Below are 15,309 nucleotides of genomic sequence, written 5' to 3'. Positions count from 1 at the left end.
CCCCACTGGGGCTGGGCTCCCCACCGCCAGCCCAGCCCAGGCTGTGCTTCTGAACCTGGCCAGCCGGGGCTCTCTGGTCCAACAATATTCGTGATCCTGCCAGACCACCGGATGTTGCCAGACCAGAGAATCCTGGATTTTTAGAGGTTCCGCCTGTAGTAATTTTAATTATCTTTTCTCATAAACTAGGCAGCCTCCTAGCTTGTGCCCGATCCTTCCCCCTGTTCAGTCTCAGATGTTTCTAGAAACTTCCAACTCCCAACTTAATCCTAAAATGAACCAAACAAGATACCAGAGGAAGCAATGCTTGCAGTCAAAATGATAAAGCATCTGATTCTTGATAATATTTCATCAGAACTGCTAGAGAGAGGAGGTATGGGTTTAATTCTCAGGTTCCATAGAGGTCTCAATTTAAAAAAATGACTTTGTTTGGAGAATCCTTAAATTAGGTCCAGCGCTATTGTGAAAGTGGGAATTTGGTCTCTGGAAATGGTTTATAAAATTAATACGCTGCATCAGTTATTTCTAGATTATCCATAAAAGTCATAACAAATATTTGTAATTAATTTTATTGTAGATAAAGGAAGCCAATTTCTGGGGCTCTAACTTTGTAATGAGTGGTTCAGATTGTGGCCATATCTTCATCTGGGATCGGCATACTGCTGAGCATCTGATGCTGCTGGAAGCTGATAATCATGTGGTGAATTGTCTACAGCCACATCCATTTGACCCAAGTAAGACCATCTCCACTTGATATGTTCCTGTAGCAGGAACTTTTATAGATGAGTCATCGATACTTTGCCTAACCAAGTGTCCCATTATTAAATTTCCAGGAGGTCTGAGGGCTGCATCTCAGGGCACGTCTACAGAGCAGGGCAAAAGTCAAATTAAGCTACGCAGCTTCAGCTACATCAGTTGAGTAGCTGAATTTGAAATAGCTTATTTCGGCTTTTGGTACTGTCTTTACAGCAGGAAGCTGAAGAAAGAACACTCTTCCTTCGACTTCCCTTGCTTCTCATGAAGTATGGGTTACAGGAGTTGGAGTAAGAAGTCTTCCATCTCGCCATTATTTTGAAATAATGCCTTGCAGTGTAGACACGCTCTTTGTTTTTTCAAAATAACATCAGTTATTCTGAAATAACGCTGCTGTGTAGACATGTCCTCAGTTGTATAAAATACAACATGCTGCTACTGTCTGTCTGTAATAGTGAGGTTTGCTTAAAGGCCGTTATACCCATCAACTCGTCAGAACAAAAATGGTGATCTATAACTTCCAAAGGAGGTCAGGATTCTTTTCCCCTCTTTTCACCACACACAATGAGTATGACAGAGTGGTTCCCACGCCATTGGTGAGAGAGCTCTCACTATCTAAGGGTACGTCTACACTGCACAGATATTTCTGGATACCGGAGGTATCCCGAAATAGCTACCCCGCATCTACACGAGCCACCTCTTATTTTGAAATATTTTTCGAAATAACAGGCTCGCTGTTTTGCCATCCCAGTAAACCTCGTTGCATGAGGGATAAGGGATGGCTCGAAATAGCACATTATTTTGAAATTTGGCGCTGTGTAGACATGCCAAATTTCAAAATAAGCTATTTAAAATTGGTTTTGAATTAAGATATGCAAATTGTGTATCTTATTTTGAATGAAGGGTGCTGTTTAGATGCACCCTAATACAGTAACATGAAAAGGAATATTAGCATCTGGCTTCAGCTTGTTCTACTTGAGTCTTGAGCAGAGCATGTGTCAGACTCGGGTTCTGTGCGAGGGAGTTCTGAAGAGCTATAGACGAGGGGAAAATGAATTAGATTAATAGGAGTTCCATTGAGTGAGATAAATTGATATTAAGCTTTTTGGGGGGAGGGGAAATACTCGTTCTGAGGATGGACAGACTAGCCTGGGGGAAAATAGTTCTGAAACATTGCTAATATTTCTAATTGAATCATTCTTTGGTTTATGAAACATTGACAGAACAGTTTAAATTACTGTAATGTTCCCATCGACCCTGGGGTGCTGAGTGTCAGCCGGTTGTGGAAAAGAAAGTACCATATTACTGCAAGCAGCTGTATTTTTGAAGTATTTCATCCTGACTAATATCAGAAATGTAATTGGGAAGGTCTCTTCATTTGGATAAGCACCCAGTCGTATATATATTTGAAATTTGTGACTAATGGCTCACTCTATTAGAAGCTCTCCCAAAGTACACCTACAGCGTTCCCTGATTTATTTTTTTTTAATCGAGTGTGGTCTTCTGTCCTTTCCATGGAAAATGAACATTAAGGGTTAGCCTTCCTATTATTGACAAGTGCTCTGAGGCAAGCCTCCATCTACCTCTACTGAAAGCCTCACTGCTTCCCCAGAGTGAAATGCACTAATTCTCCTCCCCAGATGACAGATCATTCCAGTATATTTTGGTGGTTTAGTCTTTTAAATGTTTTAAAATTATTTGTAAATGTGCCTAACGTTTTTTGGAACTAGTGCATCAAAGATTTCAAATTTCTACATAAAATACATGGTGGAATTAATTTGCGGTCTGTTTGCTTCTGTCATTGCACGTTGTTTTACTGGTTCTGAGGCCTTTCCTGTTAAATCTTTTCAGATCATCAGAGAGCATAATAATAGTAGCAGATGCTTATTTACTATCTAGTTTTAAATTATGTGCATCCTATGTAAAAGACTGGATATAAGGTTTGCATTTATTTTCTTTGTGACACATAAATTTAGAGTGTAGCTGGAATCCAGCAAAGAAAAAAGAGGATTGTAACTCCATGAGATTACTCCTATGTATGTGTTTGCAGGATGGGGGGTTACATATGTTATATGGTAAAAAATTAAAGCACTTCTAGTGAAGTGTGGTGCATCTACATGTATGTATTGATGCATGTCAGCAACACTTCCAAAAAACTCCAGCTCAGATGCTTAGAAATGTGGGTGAAAAAAAGCATTTCATTTAGAACTTTCTTCTAATACTCTCTTAAATTTAATTTTCTAGTTCTTGCCTCGTCAGGTATTGATTATGATATAAAAATCTGGTCACCACTAGAAGAGTCCAGGATTTTTAACCGAAAACTTGCCGATGAAGTAAGAGTCTTTCCTTCTTTTTACCTTGCAGCTATTATTTCTAGCAAAGTCTTCTCTGAAGACAGCTTGAATAATGGAATTTTAACTTTTAAACAAGTCAATAATACATTTTAGTTATAAAAATAAATAAAAATAAGAGATTGGAGGAACAGTCAAAATTACAATGGTAGATAGTAGGAATCAGAAATGGAGGAGGCTGTGATTGTTTGAAAAAGTAAGAGGTAAATAATATACATACTGAAGCAAGTGTCTATTATTAATAATTTAAAATATTATTAAATCTTGCCAGGTACAAAACTACATATTATAGAATTAAGGCTGAGTGTATATCAGCAATTTACAGATGTAAAATAATCATTATCAACCCAAGTAAAAAAAATCCAAACACATTAAGGTATGCCAGTGTTATTTAGGACACCCAAATAATCTTAACTCTCTCCTGTAGAAATGCCCTGCTATTACTGTGCACATGACTGCTGGATGTAGATTGATTAAATGGTTTTTAAATGTTTTTTTTTTCAGTGTTTTCCTCCTCACTGTCACTATAGGGCAAAGTTAAATATTTGCCTCTAATGTTCTTTTTAAATTTCTTTTTGTGCAGGGGTCCAGGAATCCCTTAATTTCTTCTCTGTATAAGTATAAAAGTCTCATTGCAAAAGTAAATACTGTCGCTCCTGAGCTCTGTGCCAGTCCTGCCAAAGGCCAAAGTATATGCTCTAATTAGCTCTCACTGATTGCAATAGGAACAGAGTGCATTTGAGGGCAGTATTTGGTTCCAAGTACCATTTAGAGGATGAGGGAGTAAAGAAAAATTATCTTGATCCTACTAATTTATTAAATATTTGTTTGGGAAGTGCTAGCCTTTATCAGATTCAGTACCCTAAACAGGTTGCATATAGCATAATTACATTTTGCCTCTTTCAGTTTCAATTGACTTGCATTCTTTACTTTGTGCTAACCTATTTGGTATTATTGCTATGGATAAGCACTTGTCAAGTTCCACCACAAACTTTGTGGGTAAAGGGATCATAGTCTATATATCACATTAAGTTTGTGAGGTGCTTTAGGATCCTTCAGAGTAATAAGCATATATAAATGTAAAAAGTATTCTGTTTCTGATTATAATGTTTAAGAAACATGCTAAATAACAAAATTGCAGCTTTTTGGTTAGGGGTAAATCTGTTTGTGATGGAAAAATAATTGTAAGCATGTTGAGTCCAACCAGAAAACATATTTTTGCCAGTTGTAGAATTTTATAAGTTTATTACGTCAAATACATTAATTCAAAAACTGATATATCTGAGGAACAGGTGGGAGCTTAAAAAGAAAGCTGAGGAGTTCAGTTTTTGTTACGTAAATTTAGTTGAGGGCATCGAAGATGAGATGTCTGAAATCCAAGACACTATGGTAGGGGAAAGGTCATTGAGGACATTTGGGAAACTTCAACAGGGATATAGTAGCTGAAACCATGAAGGGAGATATCACCACCTAGCAGGAAAAGATGGCAGAATCCTGAGGGATAGTGTTGGAGCGACGAAGATGCATTTGGAGAGATGGGGGGAAAACCAGGATAGAATGAGTGAGTTGAAGCTGAAAGGGAGGGAGTGATTGATGGTCAAAGTAGTTGGTGAATATAAAATGAAAATGGATTCTTAGCCTTGGTTAGGAGTAGGTCTTTGGTATCTTTAGCAACAGTAGTTTGAGTACAATAGAGAGGAGAGAGAACAGGCTGCCAGGAAGTCAGGGTGGGGGGAGGGTGAGAGAGGAGCCAGTGGAAATACTGTATTTAAAGAGGCAAAGGGGATAAAAGCAATTGGGCTATAGTGGGAGAAAGAAATGGGGTTAAGACCTGACCTTTTTTAGGTTTACAATACCAGAGAGTGTATCCTAAGATCAAGAGCCAGATGAGGATGAAGAGATCGGTAGGATGAGAGAAGCTGAGAGAGAATCAAGTCAGATTCAGAAAAATGTGTTGGAAATTGATAGTAAGGTGAGAAGGACAAGAAATGTTTTTTGTGGGATGAAGAGAATCAGCTTGGTTTTTATAAACACAGGAGTCAGTTGGAGAGGAGAGCTGTTTATAGTGAATGAACTTGTAGTGCAGTAACTCCACATGCCCCTTAAGTTTTCTCCAAAGGTTTTCAGGAGTATGGGAGTAGAAGGGGGAATGTACTTTCTCTACCTTCCCACTTTCTTAGCTATTGTTGGTGCGTGCACTTTTGTTTTTTGAAGTCATTGACATCTGCAGCATCATATATTGCTTCATCTCATCAGTTCTGTCTTCACAGCTCATCTTGAAACTTATTTTTTTCATTTCCTGTGGTACTCAATCTCTGTGAGGCACTCAGCTGTCACAGTGATGGTTTTATTATAAATACTACCATACTATCTGGATAAACAAAATTACTCTTAAGACTGACTTTTCTTATAATACAGTACATCTACAGTAGGGATGTTAGATATAGTGTAATTGAATAGTCATGTAACCACACAAAATATTAGCAGTTGCACAACTATTCAGTAGTCCCCGAGGATGGGGCTGGCAGCCAGTATGTTCTGGCCCCACTCCCGGGGAGTCCCTACAGCTCCGCACTGCTGTTTGTTTTCAAAACCAGCTTTCCACACAGACCGGCTGCCTGCCACCCTGCGCTGCTGCTCCTGATTCAGAAGCAGCAGTGTGGGGCGGCAGCAGCCCCTGTCCATGGGGGGGCCCAAGCCCAGGCTTGCCATAGACAAAACCTGATCTTTGGGATGTGGAGCAGCCTCTGTCTGCTTGGACCCCCCCCCCACCCCACAGGCTGCTTCTTGGCAGCCTCCTCTACTTCTCCCCTCTCCGTGCTATTGCTTCTGATAGAGGCAGCAGCGTGGTGGTGGAAGGTGGCACCACAGAGCAGGTGCTGGGGGGAACTGGCTTTTAAGCTGGCTCCCCCCAGCACCGGCTTCTGCCTGTCTCCCCACCACTGTAGGAGACAGCAAGGGGTGAGAAGACGGGGCCGCGAAGCTGACATGTACAGGGAGCTGGCTTGAAAGTCGGCTTCCCATGCGTATCAGCTCCAGCCTACCCCCTTCACCCTCTGCCTAGGTTTATCGGTTAATCGTGTAGTCGACCACGCATTGACATGCCTAATCAACAGCACAAATTATAATATATGTGAGGGTCTACTGTTTTGTAATTTTTAACTCGGTAGAGCATTTTTGGACACAGTGTACAGACGGTCCCCGAGTTACGCGGATACGACTTATGTCGGATCCGCACTTACGAACGGGGCTTTCTCGACCTGGAGCTCGCAAGCAGCGGGACCGCCCAGAGCACAGCAGTCCCGCCACCGCGACCTCCGGAACGAGAAAAGCTGCTCCGGGTGCCCCTGGTCTGCTGGGGACCGTCTCCAGCAGACCAGAGACACCGGGAGCAAAGCCGGGGAGGCGGAGGGGTCCCGCGCCTCTGAGGCTTTGCCAGAGCAAAGCCGGGGAGGCGCGGCACCCCGCCGCTGCTGCGGCTTTGCTCCCCGTGTCCCTGGTCTGCTGGGGGAGGGGGGTGCAGCTAGTGCGCCCCCATCCCCCCCAGCAGACCAGGCTTTTGTTGTGGACTCTGGGGTAGAGCAGCTGGGGTGCTGCCGGGTTGGTCCTGCAGGGACCTACCTGGCAGCCCAGCTGTTCTGTCCCAGGCTCGAGATTCAGCCACTGTTGAAACTGATCAGTGGCTGATTCCAGGAACCTGGGGGCAGAGCAGTTCTGCCTCCAGCTTCCTGAAGTCAGCCCCTGGTCAGTTTCAGCAGCAGCGGCTGAATCTGGAGCCAGTTCCGACTTACATACAAATTCAACTTAAGAACAAACCTACAGTCCCTATCTTGTACGTAACCCGGGAACTGCCTGTATTAGAAATTATATACAGTAAAACTCCAATTGTCCGGCATCCAGTGGTCTGGCACTCCCAATAGTCCGGCACCAACTGGAACCCGGAAGTGCTCTGGCCAGCTGGACAGTTGGAGCTGCTCTGAGCCCCATGAGCACTCGCAGCTGGGAAAGGGAAGGGGAGAAGGGGATTATACCCCTGTGACTGGTCTGCCGGGACCCGCACTGCATCCGGTTGAGGGGTGGGCGGGGAACGGGACGGCGAGAGGCGAACCCTCTGCTGTTTTGCAGGAAGGTGGGGGAAGTCCTGCGCAGCCACCGGTGACAGGCCAGCTGGGGAAACCCAGCCACCAGCCTGCAAATGGCAGCAGAGGAGAGGGGGCGAGAGCTAAGTCCCCGAATTTGCCCTGTTCCAGCTACACTCAGCCTCATGCCGCCGCCGAGAGTTTCTGGGAAGGGAGCAGGCTTCCCACCCCCCAGACTGCAGTAGTTATCGCTGAGCAGGGGGGTGAGGGTAGGCGCTGCGGGACCAATCCAGTAGTACCCCAGCAGCTCTGTTCCGCCGCTTCCCCAAGTCTGTCACTGCCGCCGCTGAAACTGACGAGCGGCGAACTTGAGGAAGCGGTGGAGCAGAGCCTTCCTGCAAAACGGTGGAGGGTTTGCCCCTCGCTGCGCCATTCCCTGCCCGCCCCCTGGACGCAGTGCCAGTCCCAGCAGACCCGAAATAGCTTCCCGCCGGAGTACCTCCTGATACTCCGGCATATCCGATAATCCAGCACCACCTAGGACCCAAAGGTGCCGGATTATTGGAAGTCGACTGTATTAAATACAAATTATTTTGCATCAGGGTTAATCTGTAGTTAGTGATGCTTTGATCAGTAATTTTTTTTGTCCCTACAGGTTATAACTCGTAATGAATTAATGCTGGAAGAGACCAGAAACACAATTACTGTTCCTGCTTCTTTCATGTTACGAATGCTGGCATCGCTGAATCACATAAGAGCAGGTAGGAGAATTTCACAGTAGCTTCTGTGCAAGCTATTTAAGCTATTCATAATAATGGTGTAGCATTGTCACTTAAACTGAATTTTTGTAGTGAGATTTACATACCATCCTCAAATGCTGCTTGTTTCTCTTCTTTTTAAGAGTGTCTATATGTGTTTTAGATGCTAATTATTTATTCGTCCATTTTTAATTTGCTCCTTGGTGTATTTTGTTCCAAGGAAAGAACTGCTACATGCTTTAGCAATGATATTGCTGGCACAAATACTGTTTTACTGTAGAAGTGATTGACTAGGAACACTGAATAAGTGGCATATACTGAGCCAGTCAAGCCCCCTCACTCATGCTTCTCCATTTAATTTTACTCTTTCTCTAAACTATTACTCAGATATCTTTTCTGATGCATACAGTGGCTGAGAGCATTTTCCCTAGTTTTCTGACTAATGAATGTTTCTGGTTACAACTGCTTTTTAAAATACACTTTCAGTTCCAGTTCTCTTAAACAGGTTGCTCACTTCATTGATTTCCCATCTGTTTTTTAAATCTGTGGCAAAACCCATCTCTTCTGGGCTGACCATGAGTGAAATGCTGCCTAGTTCATCACAATGGTGTTCACAGTTGCTAGTCCTTTGCTTTTTCTGTTCCTGTTCTCTTGTGTTGTTGCAACTTTTCCATTTAGTATGTGCTGTCAATCTACCTTATGCACTTCTGATGGTTCCAACAGCATGATACCTAGGCAGTGTGCTTTGCGTAATAGCCAGTTATGGCACTATATCCTAAAAGTTAGCTGAAAAGTTACTTTTAAAGTTGTGTCCTTATTAAATCATCATTGTGTCTTGCAGACCGATTGGAGGGTGACAGATCAGAAGGGTCTGGTCAGGAGAATGAAAATGAAGATGAAGAGTAACTGGCTCTTCTATGCGAGCACCTAGACATTACGGAATTTATATAAGACATTAATTATATTTTTCCTTACAGAGCTTTAGTGCAATTTTAAGGTTTTGCTTTTGGATAACCTAACATTTTGTTTCTGAATGACTGTGTGCATGACTTTGGGAGTGTGTGCAAGTAAAAATAAGCAGAAATGTTTTTAAAACGTTTTGCCATGTCTGAGGGGTGCTAGAAGATGCAAAGTGCAATATTTTCCTTAACCTGCAAACATGGGAGCTTGGATCAATGTTTAAAAAGAACTTTCATTAGAGCAAAAACATTGGTTCAAATAAATTTCTATACCTGCTATTTGCATGTTTGTTGCTTTCTAATTAAAAGATTTGGTTGTTTTAAAATTGTCTCATGTTCTTTTTGTATAGTAATTGATTTTTCTACAGTATTGTTCACATTCTAGTCTATTGTCCTTTCTCTATGAATATGATCCTGGACACTTCCTATTGAAGTTTGAGAGTTGAGGGTGGTTGGCATTTAAGAAGGGATTGCATGTTCTGCTCTTAAAAGCTAGTTAAAATGAGAAAACTGCAATTAGTTACCTCAGTTTATATGTGCTTATAAATTTTAAAAATAGGTGCATATTTTAAGTAGAGTAAATGAATCCTGCAGTATTTCTGAAGATAAAACTCCCATAGAACTGAATGGTGGACTTGTGGCTATAGCATTAGACAGGATTCGGATGGTCTGGGATTTAGAAGTTGACTCTGCTACAGACTTACGGTGTGATCTTGGTAAGTCATTTAAAGGGAAACATTTTGAAAAACTGAGCCTAGCACAACAGCTATTTTAGTGCTCATGGGGTTTAGTGGGTTTTGGGCATTCAGAGGGTTAACTTTTAAATATTTGGAGTAGTTTCTGAAACTGCTGCTCTTCGGGTGGCCATCTACTACATTGTATCTCTACCCAACTCCTTGGAATGCGCAAGCCACTGTGTACCCAGAGCAACCAGATTATGCAGGAATTCTATGTCAGGGCAGATTTCCTATCTGTAATGTGAACAATAGGTAGCCCACCTGGCTCTGAGTAGACCAAAGGGGAGATTTATAGTCTGAAGAAACAAATCTATCCCAGGAACAAGTGCACATTATGCAGAGATGCTTAATTTTTCATGGCTGTGATGGCTAAACACACTCACAACAATGCCACACACATTTGGTTCTGTCACCCAACATTTATGCCATTTACAATGTGAGCTGTGACAGCCCTAAGCCAGCAGCAGCCTGCCACACTTCAGTGGAAGCCCGATATACAGGACACTGGATAAGTGTTTTTCTCATTCCAGAGTGAACTACTCTAGCCTGCTGCAATAAAATGAAGGCAGAAAAACACCTGGGCTCATGAACTAGATTGCTCCCTCCCCCAAGTCACTCAATACTTGCAGCCAGTTAAGACCTCTGGTGCCCCTTTAAAAGTGCTCCCTCAGGCAAGCAGGGGGGGAAACAAAGGGTGATGGAAAGGAAGGAGAAAGGGAGGAACAAGAGGAAATCTGTGTGAGTTGAGAGCTGGTTAATAGGTACCAGAAGGAGATACTTTGGAGAGGTTGCTTGGGGAAGTGGCCCAGGGAAAAAGCTGCCAAGTCAGAAGGAAAATAATTTTGACTGCTGCTGCTATTTCAGGGTCCTCTGGGCCAGAACCTGGAATAGTGGAGGAACCCAGGTTCCCCCCAAACCTGCCCCCCTGCCAACACGGAGCCTGTCCCAAGAAGGGAGACCAAGACTATCAAGGAGTTTTCACCCCAAAACCCTGGACTAGCCTGTGATGAGTATGGCTCACTAAGCTGTGGACCCTGCTTCCTGTAAAGAGAAAGGGGTTATGTTTAGGACCACAGTGAGTCTCTGAGGCTAATATTATCCACTAGTAGCATGAGACCCACAGGGTACGGCCAGAACTTTGCCACAGAGTCCACAGTCTTTTTCGTTCTTGTCAGAGAGGATTCTTGAGAACTTAGCAGCTCAACTTTGAGTGGGGGTTATTTCTGTAATTAGATGTCAGTTTAGAACACTCTTATTTTCTTTGTATTTTCCCTTTTCATCTGTCCCTGTGCCAGAAGCTACTGTTATCACCATTTTCTGTTAGTGTCTGAAAATAGCCTACTTTTATACTGTTTGCCACTAGGATGTACATGTCTCATTAGCTTATGTAAATTCTGTCTACATTTGCCAGTATAGTTCTACTGGGTATTTCTGTCCAGCCTAGTTGACTATCTGATAAGCATTTGCTTATTGGATAGTGAACAAGCTTGTCAACTAGTTTCTCTCCCCGCTTTGCAGTCTCTATCAGAAAGAGGCAGGGAGGGGGTATTTCAAAGCTGCAGTGCTGTGTGGAATGTGGGGCTAGACCCCGGGCTCCACACAGTGCTGCTGCTTTGAAATGCTGCCACAGGAGCCCAGCGTCAGGCTCCTCCCAGCATTTCAAAGTGGCAGCACCTGGGCTCCAGGCAGTACTGCAGCTTTGAAATGCTGCCAGGAGCCTGACTCCGGTGTCCCATGGCAGCATTTCAAAGCGCCAGTGCCGCTCGGAGCCTTGGTTCAGCGGGGAGTCCCCAGCTGATCCCAGACTCATATGGCGCTTTCACCTTTAAAGTTTAGCAACAGCACTCAAGTACTGATTCTACATTTCAGAGGCGGAGATGCCCAATCAACTAGTCGAAGAGTCAATGCAAAATGCATCAACTATTCGATAAGTCAATTATCCACAATTTAGCATCCCTAGTCCAGCCCTGAGCAACCAGGAAATTTGAATTAATATTTTTTAAAAAACCTTTCCCATTGCTGAGCACTCAAATCCTTCCATGTCATCTTCCCCCTTCCTACTCTCACCTTCTCTTTACATTTATCAGAGTATTACTTGGTCAGCATTTTGATAAGCAACTCCTAATCACAGAGAGGTAAGTCACACAGCAGCTATTAAATAATTATTGTGAAAATGCTGATTATTTTAAGTCCCTGCCATTAATTTTTCCTAGTTTTGCTCTTCTGCAGTTAGGCTCATAGCAAGTGAGCAAAATGTATACATTTCTTGTATTTTGACAAGATATGCGCTCTTGTTTGTCATCATAACCTATTATTCTTTGACTAACATGAAAGACACGTTATTCTAGAAGACAGCAAGACTTGGACTCCTCTATGTATTAAGCCACTGTGCTGTCTAGTCCTCATAGCTACACAAACAAACCAACTGGTGTCCCACATGGATACATGCTACTCAGTGCCCATTGGTCATGTCAGAGTCATTTCCGCCATAGGTGTCATTTAAGAAAAATTTGGGGCAGAGGGCAAAGTTGAGTCAGCATGCAGAACACAGTGTGATTAAATTATATCCTGCAAAATTGGGATGGGGGCACAAAGTGGAAGGAATAATGACACAAATAGAATAGTAGTGGGCAACCTGCGGCTGCATGCATTCCATCAGGGTTTTGTGTGGCCCATTAGATATTTTGTTGACTGTTGGCCATGTGTTGCTCTGGTTTCCATCCACATAAGAAAAAGTTTCACTATCAGTAATACTAAAATGATACATAAGTAAAGCAAAAGTATGTGAAGTGAGGTGCGTGCCGAGTATATACAACACAATGTGAGAGCTGTGCGCTTCCTCTGCATCCAATCAAAGCACTGCTATTTAATTGGCACCAACGCTCCCCCTCGTAAATTCTAGGTACACAAAAGCAGTTAGCAAAACTATCCTATTTGGGAGACTCTCTTGGTTATGATAATCTTGCAGCCCATGGAGACGGAAGGCCACTCATGGTCCACTCACTAGCCTAGATTGCCAGTTGCTGGTCTATACCTATGAATATTTGGGGTAGTATCAGAGGTGGGGGAAGCAGGAGCCAGCTTAAAAGCTGGTTCCCCCAGCACCGTCTCAGCAGTGTGTGGGGTGGGGAAGGGGAATAGAGGAGGCAGAGCTGCAGTTGTCCTGAAGCCAGAATATACCGGGACAGCTCAGTCCTGGCTTGCGACGGCTCTGGGAGCCACCTGTGCTGTGCTCTGCATTTTAAATGTAGTAAGAGCCACCTGGCTCTTACAACATATTTAAAATGCAGATCTGCAGTGGTCCTGGAGCTGGTGAGAGGTGGGACTGCTCAGTCCCCCCTTGTGACGGCTCCAGGAGCTACCCCCACTGCAGCTCTGCAAAGCGCCTCCCCTTATCGACTAATGGTGTAGTCAATACAAATTGCACATATTGTATCGACTACACGATTAGCCAAATACCCACTCCTCAATATCCTTAGGTGGGAAAGCCACTATTCCTTATATTGCATAGCAAATGACATCTCTGCTATTCTCCATTTACTTTGGAAGTTTTTCTACCAGTTTGGGTGCTGGTAAGCTATTTCTGCTCTGCTATTAGGCAACAGGTATCCATTGGGTAACAAGTATCCATCACATGCAGGGATCATTGAAGTATCTGAATTACCTTTAGATGTGAAATCTGAAGCTTCAGATTAGAACACCAGCTGATGGTGGGGATGTGTCTTTGACCATTCCAAGGCTCATCTCCTTGGGTGTTGTCATAAGGGACAACTCCCCTGATTTCCATATGCAAGGGTGAGGAGGGGGGTATGTGTGATGCTGTCTTCTTCCCTCTCCCAGTGTTTGGCTGGCTGTGGAGGGAAGGAAAGAGAAAGCAAAGTTGGGGGGGGAATATATTTTGTTCTCAGCGTGCACTCTTCCTTTTTCTTGCCACCCTCACACTGCTGTTTAGTTAGGCTCAATCTACAGCTGTGACTAGTCCCCCTGCCAGGATGGGTTACCCTGTCCCTTTGCTGGACAGGAAGTCGCAGCTGTGACTCCTTTCGTGCATGGGCCCCTTCCTGTTCTGTGGAAGCAAAAGGATGAGCAATTCCTGACTCAAGCATAGAGGAGCAGCCATTCCCTCTTTTTCTCCCATTGGCTCTTTAGAGGCAGTCTTCAGGGAGTGGTCATGGATGACAAGAGACCAGAGAGTTTGAGGACAGGCGTTACTGAGAGTAGAAGAATTTGAGGGTGCCAGGGGCGGGAGAAGAGGAGTGAGAATTTTGCGAGTGGAGGGATTTTGAAGGGAGGAAGGGCAAGTACTGCGGGAATGTGTGCAATAGAAGGAAGTGAAGAGAAGAGAGGGAGGGAAGTGCCTTGGGAGAGAGGGAAGAAAAGCTGAAGAATTTGAGGCAAGGGAAAAGGGAAGGCAGAAAGGAGAGGTGGCAGTGGAGTGGACTGGGGGATGGATCTTTAGAGACAGAATGGGGGATTTAGAGGCAACAGCATCAGGTGATTTGGGGGAGGGGAAAAGTGGGGGGGCTTGGTAAAGAACACTAGAATTGGGGAGGATGGTCTTGAGAGAGATGTAGGAGGACAGAGAGGCTAGGGTTTTGTGGAATGCAGAGTTATATGGAGAGAGTAATGAAATCTGAAGGGGAAAGAGGAGAGGTTAGGGCACTGAGGGGGAGGCTGGAAACTTGGCATGCTTTCTGAAAGCTGTTGCAGCACATTATGGGAGCTGATCCAAGATGATGGCATATGAGGAGAGATAAGAGGGAGAGGGAAGTGATAGCATTTGGTGGATGGGGGGAGTAAGTGATGTTTTTTTTAAGGGGAGTGTGGAGAAAGTATCTTGTGCCACCTTCTATCTGGTGGCAGGAAAGAGAAAAGTGAGTTCCTGATCGTCGGGGACATGAAGAAATGTATTTTCCACATTGGTCAAGTTTTTAGGCAGAAGTGTTACACTGTGGAGGTACTCATCTCTTCCTAGGCATTCAGACACTTCTGACAGCCAGAAATGAGAGCATATTTTCAAAGAATATGAGCTAACCCCAGTCTCTTTTTTTTTTTTTAAACATCCCCTTCTTTTGAATGACCCAAACCCCAAAGAGCTGGCAAAGAGTAATCTCTTTGATGCTTTCCCTGTTAATTTGTGTCCGTTGGTTCTCCTGCTGTGAAATCAGGATTGTACTTGTTTAACTTAGAGGGAATAATTTCATTAGATTCACTGAAGTGCTGATAGATTGTAGTGATGGGGACCAGGGAAAAACCTTTTGAATCCTCTGACAGTTTTGCTCATATAAACATGGGGGCTTGTGTCCATATTTTGCCTTATTTAAAAAAATATAAAATATGGTGTTAGAACCATTTTTAGTCTAATGGCTTATAACAGAAATGCTGCTGTTTTATGCTGTTCCTTTAGAATAGTGTAATGAGATTTAGCAGAAAAAAGTGTTCAGTTAGTTTTGAACTAAAGAACTGTACAGCATATTTAAAATAAATTCTGCTTATTTTAGGGGGCACCGGTGACTGAGTTGGAAGCACTGGGGGAGGAGGGGACAGGCATCATGGTGGGGAGATCTGGCACCAGCAGGCCTCCCTTGCCCCAGCAGCCAGGGAAGTCTATCCTGGTAGCGGCTGTGGAGCTCCAGCCATGGCTCTGCCCCTGTTGAACAGCTCTGGCCAGG

At 43.8% G+C, this 15,309-nt stretch overlaps 1 protein-coding gene across 7 annotated transcripts in view; it reads left to right on the top strand.

Annotated features, from left to right (window-relative positions):
- The window catches only part of DCAF6 (DDB1 and CUL4 associated factor 6), a 156,391-nt gene extending 147,165 nt beyond the window's left edge, over positions 1-9,226 (top strand). For all 7 annotated transcript variants that reach the window (XM_075909054.2, XM_075909049.2, XM_075909043.2 and 4 more), the window contains 4 exons: positions 578-734; positions 2,998-3,086; positions 7,839-7,944; positions 8,783-9,226. In XM_075909054.2, the coding sequence (XP_075765169.1) occupies positions 578-734; positions 2,998-3,086; positions 7,839-7,944; positions 8,783-8,847 (417 nt within the window). In that variant the 3' untranslated portion in view covers positions 8,848-9,226. The remainder of the gene's footprint in view (positions 1-577; positions 735-2,997; positions 3,087-7,838; positions 7,945-8,782) is intronic.
- The last annotated feature ends 6,083 nt before the right edge of the window (positions 9,227-15,309 follow it).

This window comes from Pelodiscus sinensis, chromosome 1 (genome assembly GCF_052426305.1).
Source record: "Pelodiscus sinensis isolate ZL-2025 chromosome 1, ASM5242630v1, whole genome shotgun sequence".
Classification (NCBI taxonomy): Eukaryota; Metazoa; Chordata; order Testudines; family Trionychidae; genus Pelodiscus; species Pelodiscus sinensis.
Note: the sequence above shows the minus strand (reverse complement) of the source record. Positions and strands in the feature narration are given on the sequence as shown.